We start from the raw sequence: 22,252 nt of genomic DNA on the forward strand, positions 1-22,252 counted from the left end.
ATATCTATACATACAACATACAATCGTCCGTCATTGAAGATAGATACAGCATACAGTCGTTGAATAAGAAGAAGACCTAGATCTATGCTATTTTCCTTTGTATAAATACGCAATCACCAAATAAAATTACTAGACAATTCCTACCGTGCATTTCCCTCTCCCTCTCACAAAACAGAGCTCGGATGTTACACCTCATATTTTCGTACGTAAGAGTACGTTGTAAGACAATTGATGTAAACTCAGAAATGAGATCATTCTTGAAAGTACATATGGTAAGTTAATCATGTTACCTTGGAGGTTACAAATCTTTAAGATCATAGATAACAAGTACCAAGAGGGTTGAAAGACTTAGAAGCTAAGCAAATTGAAGAAAATAAGTTTCGTCGAAAGTCGACAAGTTGAGAATATTATAACATGTAATCTTGGAATAAGAATAGGGTGATTAACATGATAAGGAGGTTATTTTAGGTTTATGATAGTCGTGTGTTACGTTTTTTAAGTCAAGCGAGTTGTGGAAGAAAAGTTGGCAAAGGTCATCACAAGTTACATTCATAAAAGTGCTGAAAATTAGGTCAAATGTAGTGGAGCTTTTCTCCCAATATACTTGAAATTACGGGATGATATACATATCAAATTGAATATCTACGAGCCTATTTTTTAACGCATTAAACCGTTTATTAATACGACATTGGATTAGAGAGATATTTTCAGTTTTATGAGACTGCACAGACTGCATAGGTGACAAGTAGGTGTGTCACTGAAGCTTTTTGAGCAATATATTTCGTATGTTATATGATGTCTTTTTGGAACATATTATATTCCAAATTGAAGGTTTTGGAATTTAGTTTCTAACTCTCTTAACCGTTCATTTATATGACATCCATATAAAAAGATATAAGCATCAGAAGAAGGGCCAATGCTAGGGTGCCAAGCTAGCACCTCTTTGACTTTTCAAAAGTTATATATTATGGTCTTAGGTCGTCTTTATCTTCATTTTCCATAGCACACGACCAGAGAACACCCATAAACATATCCTTAAGCTCTCTTCTAGGGTATCAAAGAAGATTAATATCTAAGATACGAAATCAAGAAGTGATAACATTAGAACGATCCCTATGACGTAAGTAACGCTATATCGCCTCTCTTTTTCTTTGTAGTTTGAGTTTTGGATGGTATTGCATAGTTAATAAAATGTCTACTTTCTGTATTTAAGCTTTTATATATCAAGAAAGGTTGATAAATTCGTTTCTTAATAGTTAGAACTCACGGGACGGTGATCGGAAGCTGTGAGTTTGATTTATTTTACTTTTAGTGGACTGTTTTGTAGTCCACTCGTGTTGGCCTATTGCGCTGCTGATTTATGGAGTTTGGAAGGATGAAGGGCGTGGAGAAATACCACATGTGGTAGGGTAGTAGGCTAGTCACTCATCGTCGCAATTTCAGGCTAATTGATACCTTGTTGATTGGGTGTGTTATGGTATATTTGGGGTTTTTGTTGTATTGAAGGTCCCGAATTGTATTTGGGTTGTTTTTGAGTTTCTGATTGTATTGTTTTTGTATCTCGCCTATAGTAGGCTTGAGGGAGCAATAAATCAGGGAAAATGCTGCCCGTTTTATTTTAGAATCGAGTTATCGTTTGAGATACGTGATATACTAGCGCCATCTAAGTTGTATATGTATTTCTTTGTTATAGGGTTGGCGCGCTAGTTGTCGTAAGCTTGTTGTTGAGTTGAATTGACGACTTGAGGTATGTTAAGGCTATACCTTCTTTTATTTTGGCATGATCCATATGATACAACGAAACGAGCAAGCATACAACTTTCATAAATGATTCTATTCTTAAAAGTACTAGGGGTTCCTATGTTCTTGATTCCTCATGTGTCCTATTATTCTATCGTCTGTTCATGGGTCTCAGAAAATATGTAAGTTGATAAAGTTTATTTCATGATATTAATCGAAGGCATAATAATTTTATGATATTCCGAGACATCTTATTGACTTACTTCTCATGCATTGCATTCATTTATACATGTACATTGACCCATGACCAGATGGCATTATATACGCATATATTATATGTATATGGGGTATGAGGAAAGATTATGGCATTATATACGCACCACCACCTAATCAGTTGGTACACGTTGATGATTTCTCCCACAGAGGCCGAGATGATATGATGAGATGCCCTCAGAGGCTTGATGATATTATATACGCATATACCTATGCATGGTATGACATTTATACACATATGCATGACATTATAAATGTTTCATGATACACAGAGCTATTCAGACTTACAAGTTGAGTTCTTTACTCCATATTTCTTTCATGTATTTTCTATACTGCTTTCATGCCTTACATACTCGGTACTTTATTTGTACTGATGTCCCTTTTGCCTGGGGACACTGTGTTTTATGCCCGTAGGTCCCGATAGACAGGCTGAGAGTCCTCCTAGTAGGCTATCAGCTCAGTAGAAGGTGTTGGTGCACTCCACTTGCTCCGGAGTTGCCTATTTGGTCAGTATGATTTGGGCATGTATTGATTGAGATGGCGGGGCCATGTCCCGACCTTTATGACATTTATGTACTCTTAGAGGCTTGTAGATGGATGTCATGTATATGTATACTTGTATGACCTTGTCGGCCTATGTTTTGAGTATACAAATGATCATGTCGGCCTTATAGGCCCGTATGTCACATGTATAAGTTTCTATATCATGTTGGGTCGTCCTATGTCTAATATTCCCTTATGTTTTATTCTCGTTATCTCATAACGGCCCTTCTATCCCACTTACCAATGACAGTATAATAAGAAAGATATGTTACATTGGTACTCGGTTGTGTAAGGCACCAGGTACCCGTCGCGTCCCTGCGATTTGGGTCGTGACATCTTTCGTTTCTCTTTTCTCCTTGGCCTCTAATTCCTTCCTTGGAATCTCTCAGAATAGTTTCTCTTATACCTTCAACGAGTGTATTTTGAGCTTCGCAAATGATTCGTGCTCATCGTGGAACGACTTTGGAGAATGAATTAGTGGAGACAGATGAGCAAATTGGTTGGATCTTAAGGCCTCTGAATTATTGAGAGAATCTAACGAAGGAATGAGGGCTTGTGAAGGAAGAACCGTCTACTGGATCAATGACGATGACGACAATACTGAGGCGCGTGGCACTGTAATGGTTTCCAGCACACCAGCCATTGAAAGAGAGTCTGTGTTACCGGAAAAGGGAAGGGATCATGATTTTGCAAGCCAACCCTGTTGAATGGAAAAGGTTTGGGTATTTGCTATAAAACTTAAAGTGAAGTTATGTATTATAGTTATTTTAAAGTGTATTTATTTATAATAAATATAGTGTATAAGTTAGTTACACCATGTAAATTTTCCTAATTTTATCCTTTCTCGAATTCTTAGAACTCTCTAAGAATATATTTGAGTTCATAAGGTCATGTGTAATATTTATCTACGAAAATTTTAAAAATTCGGGCACGTGGGACCGGGGGTGACTTTTAGGAACTTTCCGATTTGGGTTGGAAAATTACTATAATAGATGAATTATGAACCTTTGAGCATATATTGATTAGTTTGTATGAATTTTGGCTACTTTCGTGTTGCTCAGTGTTATTTTGAGGTTATTAGTGTTGTTTGAGGGCCGAGAAGAAAACTTCCATGACATAAGCATTGGGTAGAGATTATAGGAGTAGAATAGATATATGCCGAAGGTCTTGGTTGGGCGCATGGTGCATTGGTACATGGTACACTATGCATGTCTGCATATTCCTCCAGGTCTTGGCAGGGCAAATGTAAACCTAAAAGTATCGCCTCGTTTTCGGTATCATATGCTCTTTTGATGTTTGCACGACATGATTTACGTATGTGGTCAACTCGAGGACAGGAGCATTGGTATGCGTCACGCGGTTGTTTATGTTGCTAAAATATGTCATCGGTCGTGGTCTATGTCGCTAGCCCATATCGTTGAGCGCGGCCTATGTCGTTGTCCTATGTCTTCGGGTGCGACCTATGACGGTGGAATATGTTACTGGGGATGGTCAATGTCTATGGCCCTTAGCAAGACACTTCAAGGTTATTGCTATTAGTCGGCCTACGGTGGCCAGTGGGCAAGTCAACATGTAGTGTGGGACATGGTAGCCTACACGACCATTCCGTGCTACATAACTGGCATTCCCTAAACCATGTTGCACTCAGATATCTGTTTTACGCGATTCTTTTTGTATTTTGTGTATTTTTCGGAGATCTAGTGGGATAAAAAGACGCAAGATGAATTTACTATGTCAGTGATGAGAAAAGCGCATGTTATCCTGTTCAATTTGTTCCCCTAAATTTGTGCATATTTTCATTCTTCATTTTGGGCGAAACTTTAAAAATTTGAATTTCTTTCTCGAAATCAACTACACAATTGAGTTTCGAAACTTGGGCAGCTGACTGGTGCCTCCTTTGAAAGGAATAAACTTGGGCCTTAAAGAAAAAAATATTCCTTAAAATTTATTTTGTCTTCATCTTGATTCCAAATAATTCTTGAAAGAGAGAAGGTATTGCGTGTGGTGTAAAGGTTCTGGGTTTGTGACTAAACTGATGGTATAAAGGTTATGGGTCTGCGACTGAAATGGTGGTATAAAGGTTCTGGGTTTGTGTGAAATGGTGGTGTAAAGGATTATGAGTCTGTATTTTTAAAAATGGCGAGAACACTGTTTGATGTTATTCAAAATCGACTTTTTGTAACCAGATGTTTTGCGCGTGTACCTTATCTTAATGAGTAAACTTTTTTTTTTATTTGAAAAATAATCACATACTTATTGTATTAAAGTCTTTCTTTGAATCACAAAATAAAAGGCATAAATTTTGAGGATGACGAATATTGATTATATATCACTAACTCAATAAAAGAAGAAACTGTAAAATAGAACTCCTCAATTATTAGTTATTATCCTACTGTATTTGTATGAGGGTTTTGGTAGGAATATTTTATGAATATTATTATTATTTATGCGATCTACTGAAAATTAATAAGTACCATAAAAATGCTTTTATCATGATTTTTTAAAATTTATGAAGTAATATAAATTGAAAAAATGACTCTATTAGTCTTCTAGAAATTTAAGAATAACGTGGTTGGCCTACGATTTAGGGAAAAAAATAGTAAGTAATAACATAAATCCTGAAAAGACTAATATTGAGTTAATATTTTTCAAAAGAAATAACTTAATTTATATAAAATATAATGAGTTGTCATTCGTTAGAATATATTTTGTCTTTCAACCGTTCCATCCTTATTGTTTTAAGTTTTCTCTTGGCCAATTTAAAGTTACTATACTATAAATGATTTTACTTATTTTTATATCCTAAGAGTTTGTCTACTTAAAAACAATTTATTGTGCTATGATTAGTTTAAAAAAGAATTGAATTGGATCTTTTGCTATAGTTAATTTTAAAACGTAATCATTTTTTTCTTAATTCTAAAGGAAATAATGTATTTTTCTGCAAATTCTTAGTATTAGTTTATTCCGAGTTTCAATTATGCAATAAAAATTCTATTCTTAAAGGGTAAAAATTTATCTGACATTTCACTTCGGATCTTTGTATTTGAAGAATCATTGTTATCGACTATTGCTAATCACCTCTATCTCTTATAAGTTTTGCTAGTTTTTTGTTCTAATTATTCAGTATCGTTTTTAATATTATAATAATAACAAATAAATAATATTATTTGCGTAGGAAAGTAGTTCAACTATAATAGTATAGAAATCAGAAATTTCATTAAAAATTCATCATTGATTAATACCGTGATGTTTAACTATTTTTCTTTAAATTCATCATTAATTAATACGTTTAACTATTTATCATTCTTATTTAGACTTCAAATAGTAATCATGTCCGTCTATTTCTAAACCTTGCGGAGCAATCGTCGCCCTTCTTAAGATCCCTAACATTTTCACCCAACCCTGCACTTTATAACTTATTTAGCGCCAAAATCCCTGCACTTCTTAACTTATTTTTACTCCACTATTTTACTTTTAACCCAAAACAAAAAGAAGCTTAGGTATCATAAGCCACGTGGCGGTAAATGATTTGACGAGTTTTATATTCCAAGCATCCTAGTGTATTAAGCAGCCAGTCATCTAACGGTGGAAAAGAAAACCTTCGATGCTTTTATGAATTTGGGCCGTGAGATTAATTCTCGCGATATTAACCGTAGGATGAGGTTGATGTGACGATCTTACCGTAACTACGAATTGAATTTCAAAAGCTAGAGAGGGAGGAAGCGAGAGACAAAAGGCTCTCTTCTTCTTTGAAAAGATCCCCTCTTTTCTCCGTCCGTCTATACGTACAGAGGATTTACACGCATGCGTATGTATCTGTGAATCGGGATTTTGTGGATTAAGTTTGAAAATTCCAGCCGATATTGGGGCGATTCTTCTCTTTTCTGTGAATGACTGAATGTCACTCTGTGAATGACATAGCTTCTTACTCTCGGATTTTGAATTTTTAAGATTTTCAATCCCGTGAATTTCGAGGAATTTACGTGAGAATTTCGTAGGAGAATCAGTGAATTTTCGAGGATCTTTTTGTACTATTTGTTTTTGAATGGAGGAAAGTGAGGGAGGGGATTTCCCTCCAAAGAAAGCTCAATCGGAGCCGGCAGCTACGGAGGCTAGTGCTCACGTGGTAACGGATTATCCGGCGAAGAAGCTAGCGAGGCAGCTGGATTTCACGGGATTCGGGGGAGCTGCGGCGGTGGCTTTGCCGGAACAAGCTAAGCAGACTCAACAGCAGGTAATGAAGTCTGGTCAGTTATCAGTGTCGATGAAGTCAACACAGATGACAAGGCCACAATTACAGACACAGACACAGGCACTGCCGCAATCGCAGCAACACCATATACTGTTGATGCCGATGCAACAAACTCGGGTGCTGCCTCCTCATCCTTCAATACGACCCGTGTAAGTTTAGCCTGCAATTCGCGAGAAATTTCCAGTTTTATTTTTGGGGGAAATAATAAATATCGTTCTATTGAGCTAAATTCGTTATTGAAGGTAGGTGCTTGAATTGAATGTTTTCACAAATTCTAATGCAATTGTTTGAAGTCCACCCGAGCAGCCTTTTTGAGCTCGTATTAACAGATTTTGACATTCCCTTCACCAAACAGATGGCTTTCCATCTCCAACTTTGATGGAACTATGGCAGATTATTTGGCGCTAATACCTAGACATGTTTCTGAGCTTTGTTTCTTGTATTATATATTTGACTAGGATTTTATTAGAGTTTGGCTGCTTCTATAGTTTTGTTGACTGGCTAGGCATTCTATGACTTCAGAAACAGAAAAGCTCATTTCTTGCAAGCCAGGGGAACTGTGGGATGTCCTCGAAGGAACTATTAAATAAGAGTTGTGTTCTCCCTTCTTTCTGTATTCTCACATGGTATCATAGCAGGCAAGGTCCCGATTTCAATTCTCACCACCCAACCATTAAGAATTTTCAATTGCTTGGCTCATGAAAAAAGAAAAAGAATTAGGTCAACACGTGAGGGGGCGTATTGAGACATTAATTAATTAAATAAAAGCTGTGTTCTCTCTTCTTTCTCTTCTTTCTCACATATGATCTTTGACAACTTATGCTAATCTATTAGGATACTATGGATGGTGTTATTTGTTATTCATATTCGAGGCTATCCACTTCTTTCACCTCCCATGTCTAGCAGGGGGGGGGGGGGGAGGGGGGTAGTGTTCTCTAGAAACACTTGTGAGATCTGTATATCCTAATATACTTTCTCTTTCCAGGAAACCCGAATCACCAAAAGCCAGGTCAAGGCAAAGTGCCAATGAAGCAAAAGATGGTACACCTAAAAAGCCAAAGCAGTGTAACTGCAAACACTCTCGATGTTTGAAGTTGTAAGTACTTCCTCCTTTCATGCACAATATATGTAGAATCTCCTACCAATATTTATGGCTAATAAATGAAGGTACATTGAACTAGCTCCCAGATTAGGAAGGCCATTACTTAGTAATGATTTAAACTGGACCTGATAGGCTTTGGGATATCTTCTTTTTGTCCCTTTCTCATATCGCATGCAGTTAACTTGAGATAGTGACAGCATAAAACCCCTCTAACTTTTCAGCATCAATTGTCTTTAGCCTGTGGTGGGAGTATTTTTGCTGTTTCCATTGCAACTATGACTTCTCTATCAGAAACAAGGTAGACTTTTTCTTGTGTATTGTTACGTTTTGCTAACCACCTCTGAAGAGGCAAGCTCCAAGTAGGAAACTAATGAAAGAAGGAAAAGCTCCAAGTAGAGCAATAAAAAGAAGGAAAAGCTCCAAGTAGGAAAGCAATGAATGGAAGAAGGAAAAGCTATATATTAATTAAATACCTTTTGTTCAATATTTTAGAGAAGGCAAAGAAAGAAATGTACTCATCATTTATAGAAGAAAAAACCTGTTGTGCAGCCTGCAGGTAATCCAACAACAGAAGCAATAGGAATCTAGGTAGAAGTTCTTTCCTTAGAAAACATGATCATTGAGAGAGATTCTTCCAATTGGTCTAATGATTTAGTGTTGCTTGGCTTACTAGGTTTATCTTGGACCTGAGTGCAATTTATATTTTTCTATTGAAACCTTTGACATTAAAATATTGCTTTTCCTTTTAAAGGGATATTTATTTGGAGGCTAAAGGCCAAAGGAGGCACTATGAGTTGAAAAAACGGTTCCACTAAATTGAGGCATGAGTGGAAGTATATAGAAGGAGAACAGGGGTTCACTTTAGTTTAAAATTTTGTGCAAAAAGTATTATACTATTTTCCCTGCATGTTGATGAATTTCTGTCCTTTGAAGTGGATTTATCATATTGACAAATACAACTATGTTTTTATAAGATGGATCAGTGTTTTAAAAAGCGACGAAGCGATCGCTTTAAGCGAGAAGCGACGCAAAGCGATGGCTGCTCGCTTTTCCATGCCTGAGGCGACTCGACCACACGAAGCGCTCGCTTCAGTCGAAAAAGCGCGAAGCGACCTTGAAGCGAGAAGCGCAGAATCGCTCGCTTCTGTTCAAAGAGGTCAGTTTTTTTAAAAGAAAAAGTTTGGGTCTGTTTTTTTATTATACAAAACATATCCCTAAGACCAAAGTAATGACCATTTCTCTCTTCTTCCCAAAATCAATTGTTGTTGAGTACTGCTAGGGTTCAAGTCGCCAGAAACCTCCTCCAATACTCCGGGTAATTTTTCTTCTTTTTTTCTTCTTTCTTCTTCTTCTCCTTCTCCTTTTTTTCTTTCTTCTTTCTTCTTCTTGTTCCCGTCCAGGCGTCTGCTCACAGCTAGGGCAGGCACGATTTATTTTTCCTTTTATTCTTTTTATTTAGTATTTTAGCCTTTATTTATTAATTTGTATGTGTATTTTAATTTATAAAGTTAATTATTATATATATATATATATATATATATATATATATATATATATTATTTTCAGTTTATTTGATTATGTTTTTTTCTTATATATAAATTGAACTCTTTGATTATTTATATTGTGTCTTTGCAAGGTTTACATTATGTTTTTTAAGAATTGCGCTTCACTTCAATGAAGCGTGCGCTTCGCTTTGCGCTTCGTTTTTGAAGCGAGGCGAGCCCCTGTCGCTTTTTTGCGCTTCTCGCTCTCAAAAACACTGGTTCCACTAGAATTAATTGTAACCCAGAATTTTCTTGCACAATTCCTAACAAGAAGGGGATTGAGAATCGGAAAATAAAGAGGAGAAATGAGGCTGTTTGTAGACATATCTTTTTCTTTTCTGTGATGTTAAGGCTGTTCCATCTGAACACTCCAACCACATCTCAAATGTGTCATTTAGACACAACTTGGTGATGAGGCATAGTGCGTGTATTGCATAATTTTTCAGAGCGTGAGAGAATAATTTTTCCTTTTAATTTTTTTTTTCTCTTTTTTTCTTCTCCTATTCTTTCGCACTCAGTCATCTCTTTTCTTCGCACACCAGGTCACTGCCTTCCTCTCTTTTCTTTCACAATGTTTTGCTCCTCTTTTTTCTTCTTTATTTGCTATTCTCACCCTATAAAATGAAGAAAAGCCGCCTGTTTCAAATTTATACAGAGAAGCATGAAGAAGCAATAGTAATTTCAAAATAGAAAGGGTTCCATTTACTGGATAGTCCATGTTCGTTTCTTTGCATTTGCAAACCTGGGATGATATCAAACTTTGTAACTTGAATCTGAAGAAAAATCAGATTTACATCTCAAAAAATTTTCGGGTAAACTTCATTTTTTCCGGCGAAGTTTCGTGAATCTAAACAAGAAGAAAATCATATTTGGATCTGTCAAAAGTTTTTCAGTGAAAGCTCCAACGTGAAGAAGAACAAGAATAAAGAAAGAAAATGACCAAACTTCTGGAGAAGAAAACAGTTGGAAAAGAAATGGCCGGAAATTGATTTTTTCCGGGAAAAGAAATGGCCGAAAAATGACCAACATAATGTAAGTGTACAATAAGAACTAAACCTTAATGCCAACTTGATGATATTGCTAGTCTGAATACCTTGCTTCCATTATATTTTGTCCTTAGCTAAGCCTGCATGATTCCGAAAGGTTGTATGTCTCTGAGAAAACTTCCTTCCATTTGATTTTAGGTCTATCTTGTCCCTTTTTAGCACCTTTAACCATCATAAGGTCATACCTGTAAACCAGTCCATTGGAATCTATGACTTTTATGTAACCTTCTCTAATTTGTCCTCTATGTGTGCTACTTGCATTCTCTATCTGGTCTGATTATTTTCAACCAAGAACTTAATAATTTACTACATTTTAAGAAATTCTAGAAAATTTTGATTGAAGATTTCTTTGGTAATTTTGCTGAAGGATGAATGATCGTGAGATATGGTGCTGGAGGGTGATTGATTGTGAGATATAATCAATCCTACCAATCAACTCTCGACCAATTTGATTAGATGTCTTGTATAGCTAATTTGGTGAAATGCTCAAGCGCAGTAGATTTGCATTTGCAGCAGTCTCTGCACATTATTTTCTTCTCCATCATAGTAAGGACTGATTTTATAGTCTTTGTATTTATCTATGTGTGCATGTGCATGGTGGCGGGGTTTATAGATAAGGAATTGCTTGCTTTGGGATCAATAATTGCGTAGTTACTCACGCTTTTAAATTGACATGGATTAGCATTCTCTTGTAACAAATGAATACAAATCCATCACATGGAATTTGATAATCAATTCCGTGTAATTGATAGTGTTCTTTGAAGTGATATTCCATATTTAAATTGTTATTTTGAATGGATTATTCATGTTCACTTATTCTGGTCCTCCATGTTGGAAGGACTTGGATTGAAAATTGATCTAGTTCATCTTATTTGAAGTTTCATGAGGAGTTCTGCTGTGTATTAACTCTTACAAGCCTACCCTTGGATTAGCGATATGAGCTCCTATGACTACATTGACGGTATCCAAACATTATTTTCTTTCACCATTGAAGGACATAAACATCACAAGTTGTATCTTTTCAGTGGTTTTGTATAATCCTTCTCCACCTGTCCGTTGTCGCAATCAAATCATTCAGCAGGCATAAAACAGAAGCTACCTGTTGCTGATTCTGATAAATAGAGGTTGTTAGATAGTTATGTAAATAACCCTAGTCCCACATAGAATAAGTGTAGAATATGTATTGTATATAGTTATAAATATGGTTATTGTAAACACTTTATAGAGTACATCAATAAAATATATTTTTCTCCGCTTTCTCACATGGTATTAGAGCATCAGTGAGGAAAGATCGTTGTGCGTCATTCCAACGACATTCGGGAAGAAAGAACTTAGTCACCGTGCAATTTTCCGGTGACCTAAGTGACTGATTTGCGTCATCTCACGTTTGGTGAGTGTTGTGCACAAACCAACACCACCATTAGACTCAGAAAACTCCAGCGACCAAACCCCACTCAGATTCTCCGGCAACAGACAGCTCACGCGCCTCCACGCGCTGGTCAGATCTGTGACTCCGCCCGGCGTGCCTGTCCCACGCGCCGGCGCGTACGTGCTTCTCCGGCCGTTTTTGGCCGAGATTCTTCATGACAGATTGTTCACAAGGCAATTCCGACCCTACCCAGCCTGTTTACACCTAATTTCGACGACCTTTTTTTTCCCGGTGATCTATTTGAAGTTTCCGGTGACTGTTTCGGCGGCTAGTTCCTTTTTCTAGCAAGCCACAATTTCTGGGAGCTATAGTGGTGCTTGACCTCTCTTCAATCCAAACCATACAACTTTTAGTTAAGAATTTGAGAAATTGGTTGTAGCAAAATGGGATCCAATAATATGAATAGTTGGATGGTTTCTCTACCGGATTATATTGAGTTCCTTTAGTAGAAAGACATATTCAGAGATAGCTTCCGTTCTTCAAACAGGTAGTAGTGTGATTTGTGTCTCCCAATCTTCAACATCCGAGTTTTGGGTCATTGATTCAAGTGCATCTGATCATATTTCTGGTAACAAATCTCTTTTCACAACTACTTCATGTTCTCAATCTCTTCCAACAGTCACAATGGCCAACGAGTCTCAAACTGTGGCAACTGGAATCTGTCAAGCAAGTCCACTTCCTTGCTTATCTTTAGATTTAGTTCTTTATGTCCCTGGTAGTCCTTTTAATCTCATAGCCGTTAGTCGCTTAGCCAAATCACTTAAATGCTCTGTTTTATTTCTTGATGACCTTGTTTTTATACAGGAACGCAGTACGGGGCGGATCATTGGTACCGAGCGTGAATCAAATGGACTTTATTACCTTATTTGCAAAACCACACGGACTCACATCTTGTCTTCCTTCAACAACTTGTCCTGTTGCTGATTTACTAGATTTATTACATAAACGGTTAGGTCATCCTAGTTTGTCAAAACTTCAGAAAATGGTACCTGATTTATCTCACTTGTCCACTTTAAAGTGTGAGTCATGTCAGCTCGGTAAGCATACTCGCTCTCATTTGCCTCGGCGTCCTGATAATCGAGCAGAGTCACCTTTCACTTTAGTCCATTCAGATGTTTGGGGTCCTAGCCGGGTCAGTTCTACCTTGGGATTTCGCTACTTTGTCAGTTTCGTTGATGATTATTCCAGGTGCACTAGGATATTTTTGATGAAAAATCGATCTGAGTTGTTTTCTATTTTCCAAACATTCCACGCAAAATTCAAAATCAATTTGGGGTTTCTATCCGCATATTCGTAGTGATAATGCCCTAGAGTATTTGTCTTCCCCATTTCGGCAGTTTATGAACTCTCATGGGATTATTCATCAAACATCTTGTCTGTACATATCCCAACAAAATGGGGTAGCTGAAAGAAAGAATAGACATCTTATTGAAACTGCTCGTACCCTACTCATACAATCTCATGTTCCGTTGCGTTTTTTGGGGGATGCAGTGTTTACATCTTGCCATCTTATTAATCGTATGCCATCCTCAGCTATCCAGAATCAAGTTCCATTCTCTGTTTTGTTTCCCAACTCACCTTTTTTCTCTCTTCCACCCCGTGTCTTTGGGAGCACGTTTTGTTCATAACCTTACTCCAGGAAAAGATAAGTTAGCTCCTCGTGCTCTTAAGTGCGTATTTGTAGGTTACTCGAGAACGCAAAAGGGATATTGATGCTATTCACCTGACCTCCAATGGTACCTCATGTCTGCTGATGTTACTTTCTTTGAAACCCAATCATACTTCACAGGTCCAGGTAATCACTTGGATATTTCTGAAGTGCTACCAGTTCCATCTTTTGGAGATTCAGTCATTATCTCCCATTCATCTTCCTCTACAACTCCATCTCCACCACCTACAGTTCCAGTTCCAGCTCCAGCTCCACTACCTATAGCTCCAGTTCCACCACCTAGTTTAGTTCAACCTTCTACAGCTCCACCACTGCTGACTTATCATCGTCGTCCGCGCCCAGCATCAGGCCCAGCTGATTCACTTCTTGCACCTGACGCTGCTAATACTGCAGACCTGTCTCCTCTTAGTCACCGATTGCACTACGGAAAGGTATACAATCCACACTTAATCCTAATCCTCATTAGGTCGGTTTAAGTTACCATCGTCTATCATCACCCCATTATGCATTTGTATCATCTTTGTCCTCCGTTTTCATCCCTAAGTCTACAGGTGAAGTACTGTCTCATCCAGGATGGCAACAGACTATGGTTGACGAGATGTCTGTTTTACATACGAGTGGTACTTGGGAGCTTGTTTCTCTTACTTCGGGTAAATCTACTGTTGGTGGTCGTTGGGTGTATGCAATCAAAGTTGGTCTAGATGGCCAGGTTGATCGACTTAAGGCTCGTCTTGTTGCGAAAGGGTATACTCAATATTTGGGCTCGATTACAGTGATACTTTCTCTCCCGTGGCTAAAATAGCATCAGTCCGCCTTTTTCTATCCATGGCTGCTGTTCGCCATTGGCCCCTCTATCAGTTGGACATTAAGAATGTTTTTCTTCATGGTGACCTTGAGGATGAGGTTTATATGGACTAACCACCTGGTTTTGTTGCTCAGGGGAAGTCTAGTGGCCTTGCATGTCGGTTGCGCCGGTCCCTCTATGGTCTAAAGCAGTCTACTCGAGCCTGGTTTGGTAAGTTCAACACAGTTATTCAGGAGTTTGGCATGACTCGTAGTGAAGCTGATCACTCTGTGTTTTATCGGTATTCCGCTTCAAATCTCTGTATTTATCTGGTGGTTTATGTTGATGATATTGCTATTACCGGCAATGATCAGGATGGTATTACTAAGTTGAATCAACATCTCTTTCAGCACTTTCAGACTAAGGAACTGGGCAGATTAAAGTATTTTCTGGGTATTGAGGTCGTTCAGTCTAGCTCAAGTATTGTGATCTCACAGCGGAAGTATGCCTTAGACATTCTTGAGGAGACAGGAATGGCAGGTTGTAGACCTGTCGACACTCATATGGATCCGAATTCTAAACTTCTGCCAGGACAAGGGGAGTCGCTTAGCGATCCTGCAAGATATAGGCGGTTGGTTGGTAAATTAAATTACCTCACAGTGACTAGACCTGGCATTTCCTTTCCTGTGAGTGTGGTGAGTCAGTTTATGGATTCTTCCTATGATACTCATTGGGATGCAGTTGTCCGCATTCTTCGATATATAAAATCAGCTCCAGACATATAGTTATTGTTTGAAGATCGAGGCCATGAGCAAATTGTTGGATACTCAGATGCTGACTGGGTAGGATCACCTTCTAATAGACGTTCTACTTCTTGATATTGTGTTTTAGTAGGGGGTAATTTAGTGTATTGGAAGAGCAAGAAACATAATGTGGTTGCTTGGTCTAATGCAGAAGCAAAATATCGAGCAATGTCTGTGGCAACGTGTGAGCTACATTTGCTCAAGGAGTTGAAATTTGGTGAAATAAGCAAAATGGAACTTGTGTGTGATAATCAAGGTGCCCTTCATATTGCATCAAATCCGGTGTTCCATGAGAGAACTAAACACATTGAGATTGACTGTCACTTCGTCAGAGAAAAGATACTCTGAGGAGATATTGCTACAAAGTTTGTGAAGTCGAATGATCAGCTTGTAGATATTTTCACCAAGTCCCTCCATGGTCCTCGTATTAGTTACATATCTCGGTACATATGATTTATATAAACCGGTTTGAGGGGGAGTGTTAGATAGTTATGTAAATAACCCTAGTCCTACATAGAATAGGAGCAAAATATGTATTGTATATAGTTATAAATAGGGCTATTGTAAACACTTAATAGAGTACATCAGTAAAATATATTTTTCTCCCGTGCTTTCTCACAGAGGTCTCAATATATTCCTGTTTGCCATTGCTTCTTAGCCTTTTCCTTTTTGAGATCCCAGTTTTACACGATGATATTAGGGGATATGCAGGTTTTTTCTTCTTTAGGGATGGTTAAGTGTCTTCAGGATGACTACTACTTTTGTTAGGTAATTATCTGTTTTCGTTCTTTGCTTTTGGCAGCACAGTTTTTCCTTCTTTTTCCCTTCAGCTGCTCAACCGTTGTCAAGATCTTTTGCTGAAAATGTTTGCATGAATTGAAATCCTAGCTACCATTACATATGCATTGTGATTATCTTTGATTGCTTCTATATATTATTTGTTAAATTTTGGGTCAGGTATTGTGAATGCTTTGCCTCTGGCATATACTGTGATGGGTGCAACTGTGCCAATTGTCATAATAATGTCGAAAATGAGCCTGCTAGGCGAGAGGCAGTTGAAGCTACTTTAGAGCGTAATCCGCATGCATTCAGGCCTAAAATTGCCAGCAGTCCACATGGAGTTCGAGAAAATAGGGTATTCTTTTAAATTTAAGCAAATTCATGGATGATGCATCATTAAAATCTGAAGCACTGATGAAATTATCCTTATTTTAATTCTGTATGAGGTCTGAAAGTATCTTTGGTATATGGTTCTGGTTGATGTATAGTTTCTTGTCTGTGGAACTGTTTCAATTTTATTTTTTTGGGGTGTGGTGGGTTGGGTAAATAAAGTTCTGGTCTTAGTAACAAACTGAAATGGTGCAATACTATATGAAAGTTATGTAACTGGTTTAACCAGAAATATCTATCAAGCTATCCTGGTCATCTATACATGCAGAAATGTTTTCTTTACACCAAAAGAGTAAATGAAATTGTTAGTTTACAGCTATGTATATAGTTTAGTCTTGTCCCACATTGGAATAGGAGTAGTATGTCCTTGTATAATATAACTATAAATAAGGACCTCTTGTATTGTATTGAACATCCAATATCAATAACATATTTTCTCCCGTGCTTTCTCACATGGTATCAGAGCAATTGTGAGAGATTTATCGCAACGCATAAATTCCAGCGACTCCGGGAAGAGAAATCAGTCACCGGAAGTCTTTTTCTGGCGACTTTTTCAAGGCTGTTTGCGTCTGCTTTATCTCTGTCAGTGTTGTGCAAAATCCAACACTACCACAAGAGTAGTCACTGTCCGGCGACCAAACCCCAGTGAAAATCTCCGGCAGCAGCCTCCTCACGCGCCTCCACGCGCCACCAGAAGCTCACGCGCCGACGCATACGACCACTTCCGGCCATTTTTTGAAAAATTTCCTTCAGAACAGTTGGGTCGCCTGGTAATTCCGATCCTACCTCTACTGTTTTCATTTCATTCCGACCACTTTGAGTTTTTTCCGGCTACTACAGTACTATTCCGACAGCTACAGTAAGATTTCGGCTGCTACAATATTTCATTATTCTGTTTATGTGTTTCCTTACTCTGTTTCAATGGATTACAGTTGATTCTTTCTCTTATTTGGTAATAATTTGTAACAATGTCTTTGGGATTTGATGATTTTGGGTCTAGAAACATGAGTTCTGGAAGATCTAATGTTATTATTACCTCGGAACCTTTAATGGGAGGTTCAAACTACTTAGCTTGGGCTTCATCTGTCGAGTTGTGGTGTAGAGGCCAAGGTGTTCAAGATCATCTAATCAAACAGTCTAGCGAAGGAGATGAAAAGGAAATAGCACTTTGGACAAAAATCGATGCTCAGTTATGTAGCATCTTGTGGCGATCTATTGATTCCAAGTTGATGCCCTTGTTTCGTCCATTCCAGACATGATATTTGGTTTGGGCAAAGGCACGCACCTTATACACTAATGACATATCTCAGCTTCTATGATGTGATATCGCGGATGACAAACTTAAAGAAGCACGAATTAGATATGGCTATTTACTTGGGTTAAGTACATGCAGTCATGAAGGAATTTGAGAAGTTGATGCCAGTTTCTGCTAGTGTTGAAAAACAACAAGAGCAGCGACAGAAGATGTTTCTCGTTCTTACCCTCGCTGGACTTCCTAATGATCTTGATTCAGTACGCGACCAGATTTTGGCTAGTCCGTCTGTCCCGACAGTTGATGAATTATTCTCTCGATTACTCCGCCTTGCTGCAGCACCAAGTCCACCAGTGATCTCATCACAGATACTTGATTCCTCTGTTCTTGCATCCCAGACAATGGATGTTCGGGCATCTCAAACTATGGAGCATAGACGAGGAGGAGGTCGTTTTGGAAGATCTAGACCCAAGTGTTCTTATTGTCACAAACTTGGACACACTCGTGAAATGTGTTATTCCTTACATGGTCGTCCACCCAAAAATGCTTACATTGCTCAGACCGAGACTCCAGGTAACCAAGGATTTTCTTTATCTAAAGAAGAATATAATGAGCTCCTTCAGTATCGAGCAAGTAAGCAGACATCTCCACAAGTAGCCTCAGTTGCTCAGACTGATACTTCTGTTACTGGTAATTCTTTTGCTTGTGTTTCCCAGTCTAGCACTCTTGGCCCATGGGTCATGGACTCAGGCGCTTCTGATCACATCTCTGGTAATATATCACTTTTGTCAAATATTGTATATTCACAGTCTCTTCCCACTGTTACTTTAGCCAATGATGTCAAACTAAGGCAAAAGGAGTTGGACAAGCTAATCCCTTGTCTTCTATCACCCTAGATTCCGTTCTTTATGTCCCTGGTTGTCCTTTTAGTCTTGCATCTGTTAGTCGTTTGACTCGTGCCCTCCATTGTGGTATATATTTTATTGACGATTATTTTATTATGCAGGACTGCAGTACGGGACAACCAATTGGTACAAGACGTGAATCAGAAGGCCTTTACTACCTTAACTCACTCAGTCCTTCCACAACATGTCTAGTTACAGATCCTCCAGATCTAATCCACGGAAGTTTAGGACATCCGAGTTTATCCAAACTTCAAAAGATGGTACCTAATTTATCTAGTTTGTCCACATTAGATTGTGAGTCGTGTTAGCTTGGGAAACATACCCGAGCCTCCTTTTCGCGTAGTGTTGAGAGTCATGCAGAGTCTGCCTTCTCCTTAGTTCGTTTTGATATATGGGGTCCTAGTAGAGTCAGTTCAACCTTGGGATTTCGTTATTTTGTTAGTTTCATTGATGATTATTCAAGATGTACTTGGCTTTTCTTAATGAAAGATCGTTCTGAGTTATTTTCTATATTCCAGAGTTTCTGTGCTGAAATCAAAAACCAATTTGGTGTTTCTATTCGCATTTTTCCCAGTGATAATGCCTTAGAATATTTATCTTCTCAATTTCAGCAGTTTACGACTTCTCAAGGAATTATTCATCAGACATCTTGTCCTTATACCCCTCAGCAAAATGGGGTTGCTGAGAGAAAGAATAGGTACCTTATTGAGACTGCTCGCACACTTCTAACTGAATCTCGTGTTCCGTTGCATTTTTGGGGCGATGCAGTTCTCACAACTTGTTATTTGATTAATCAGATGCCTTCATCTCCCATCAAAGATCAGATTCCGCATTCAGTATTGTTTCCCCAGTCACCCTTATACTCTCTTCCACCCCGTGTTTTTGGGAGCATGTGTTTTGTTCATAACTTAGCCCCTGGGAAAGATAAGTTAGCTCCTCGTGCTCTCAAGTGTCTTCCTTGGTTATTCTCGTGTTAAGAAGGGATATTGTTGTTTCGTAGGTACCTTATGTCAGCTGACGTCACATTTTTTGAGTCTAAACCTTTCTTTACTTCTGCTGACCACCATGATATATCTGAGGTCTTACCTATACCGACCTTTGAGGAGTTTACTATAGCTCCTCATCCACCTTCGACCACAAAGGTTTCATCTATACCAACCGTTGAGGAGTCTAGTGTTGTTCCTCCTAGTTCCCCAGCCACACTCTTGACTTATCATCGTCGTTCGCGCCCTACATCAGGCCCAACTGGTTCTCGTCCTGCACCTGCTCTTGAGGCGGACCCTGCTCCTAGTACACCGATTGCACTTCGGAAAGGTATACGAACCACACTTAACCCTAATCCTCATTATGTCGGTTTGAGTTATCATCGTCTGTCATCTCCCCATTATGCTTTTATATCTTTTTTGTCCTCGGTTTCGATCCCTAAGTCTACAGGTGAAGCGTTGTCTCATCCAGGATGGCGACATGCTATGAGTGACGAGATGTCTGCTTTACATACAAGTGGTACTTGGGAGCTTGTTCCTCTTCCCTCAGGTAAATCTACTGTTGGATGTCGTTGGGTTTATGCAGTCAAAGTTGGTCCCGATGGCCAGATTGATCGACTTAAGGCCCGTCTTGTTGCCAAAGGATATACTCAGATATTTGGGCTCAATTACAGTGATACCTTCTCTCCCGTGGCTAAAGTGGCTTCAGTTCGCCTTTTTCTATCCATGGCTGCGGTTCGTCATTGGCCCCTCTATCAGCTGGACATTAAGAATGCCTTTCTTCAAGGTGATCTTGAGGATGAGGTTTATATGGAGCAACCACCTGGTTTTGTTGCTCAGAGGGAGTCTCGTGGCCTTGTATGTCGCTTGCGTCGGTTACTTTATGGTCTAAAGCAGTCTCCTCGAGCCTGGTTTGGTAAGTTCAGCACGGTTATCCAGGAGTTTGGCATGACTCGTAGTGAAGCTGATCACTCTGTGCTTTGTCGGCACTCTGCTTCAAGTCTCTGTATTTATCTGGTAGTCTATGTTGATGATATTGTTATTACTGGCAATGATCAGGATGGTATTACCAATCTGAAGCAGCATCTTTTCCAGCACTTCCAAACTAAGGATCTAGGCAGATTGAAGTACTTTCTACGTATTGAGGTTGCCCAGTTTAGCTCAGGTATTGTTATTTCTCAAAGAAAATATGCTTTAGACATTCTTGAGAAGACATGGATGATAGGTTGCAGACCTGTTGACACTCCGATGGATCCGAATTCTAAACTTATGCCAGGACAGGGGGAGCCGTTTAGCGATCCTGCAAGCTATAAGCGGCTGGTTGGAAAATTAAATTATCTCACAGTGACTAGACCCGACATTTCTTATCCTGTGAGTGTTGTAAGTCAGTTTATGAATTCTCCCTGTGATAGTCATTGGGATGCAGTTGTCCGCATTATTCGGTATATAAAATCGGCTCCAGGCAAAGGGTTACTGTTTGAGGATCGAGGTCATGAGCAGATCGTTGGATACTCAGATGCTGATTGGGCAGGATCACCTTCTGATAGACGTTCTACGTCTGGATATTGTGTTTTAGTAGGAGGCAATTTGGTGTCCTGGAAGAGCAAGAAACAGAATGTAGTCGCTCGATCTAGTGCAGAAGCAAAATATCGAGCAATGGCTATGGCAACATGTGAGCTAGTCTGGACCAAACAATTGCTCAAGGAGTTGAAATTTGGTGAAATCCGTCGGATGGAACTTGTGTGCGATAATCAAGCTGCCCTTCATATTGCATCAAATCCGGTGTTCCATGAGAGAACTAAACACATTGAGATTGATTGTCACTTCGTCAGAGAAAAGATACTTTCAGGAGAGATTGCTACAAAGTTTGTGAGGTCGAATGATCAACTTGCAGATATTTTTACCAAGTCTCTCACTAGTCCTCGTATTGGTTATATATGTAACAAGCTCGGTACATATGATTTGTATGCACCGGCTTGAGGGGGAGTGTTAGTTTACAACTATGTATATAGTGTAGTCTTGTCCCACATTGGAATAGGAGTAGTATATCCTTGTATAGTATAGCTATAAATAAGGACCTCTTGTATTGTATTGAACATCCAATATCAATAACATATTTTCTCCCGTGCTTCCTCACTGAAATAAAACTATTTTCTTAAACTCTTTACATCCTTTTCATGATTTGGAAAATTATCCTGTTTCTTTTGTTCCAGATAATCCAAAAAGTGCATGATGGTGTGGTTCTCCAAATTCCCTTCTCTCTTTGCCAATCTTCTTAACATTCGAGCTCATAACTGCTTTTCCCACAGACTTTAGTAGGACCCAAGAAATATTAAATAACGATAATGCAAGACTTCGAAGCTGATTTGTGATCTTGCAATGCGCCCAAAGATCCATTTCATCTCCATTATCCTTTCAGTATTGTATCCCTCAACGCCCACCATGTGAAAAATGTTACTCCTTCTGTTTCAATTTAAATGACATACTTTCCTTATTAGTCCGTTCTAAAAAAAATGACATATTTTTATATTTAGAAACAATTTAAGTTTAAACTTTTCATTTTAAACACTTTACTCTTAATGAGAAGCTTTTATAGCCACACAAATATCATGGCCCCACAAAACATTGTCCCTTAAGCTTTTAGGACCACATATTTCAAAATTCTTCTTTTTTTTTTCTTTAACTTTTTGGGAAGTCAAACTACATCATTTAAATTGAAACGGAGGGAGTACTTTTTTGTTGGCACCTTGGTCAAGG

General features: G+C 38.5%; 1 protein-coding gene across 3 annotated transcripts in view; it reads left to right on the top strand.

The window, feature by feature from the left end:
* The first annotated feature begins 6,240 nt into the window (after nt 1–6,240).
* Nucleotides 6,241–22,252, top strand: part of LOC107805661 (protein tesmin/TSO1-like CXC 5) — a 31,736-nt gene continuing 15,724 nt past the window's right edge. For 2 of the 3 annotated variants that reach the window (XM_075221644.1, XM_075221643.1), the window contains exons 1-3: nt 6,241–6,957; nt 7,794–7,904; nt 16,143–16,320. In XM_075221644.1, coding sequence (XP_075077745.1) covers nt 6,602–6,957; nt 7,794–7,904; nt 16,143–16,320 — 645 coding nt within the window. In that variant the 5' untranslated portion in view covers nt 6,241–6,601. Of the gene's footprint in view, nt 6,958–7,793; nt 7,905–16,142; nt 16,321–16,818; nt 17,126–22,252 lie in introns of those variants that run through there. The other variant, XM_075221645.1, reaches the window with a different exon arrangement.

Source organism: Nicotiana tabacum, chromosome 9 (assembly GCF_000715075.1).
Source record: "Nicotiana tabacum cultivar K326 chromosome 9, ASM71507v2, whole genome shotgun sequence".
NCBI classification, from domain to species: Eukaryota; Viridiplantae; Streptophyta; class Magnoliopsida; order Solanales; family Solanaceae; genus Nicotiana; species Nicotiana tabacum.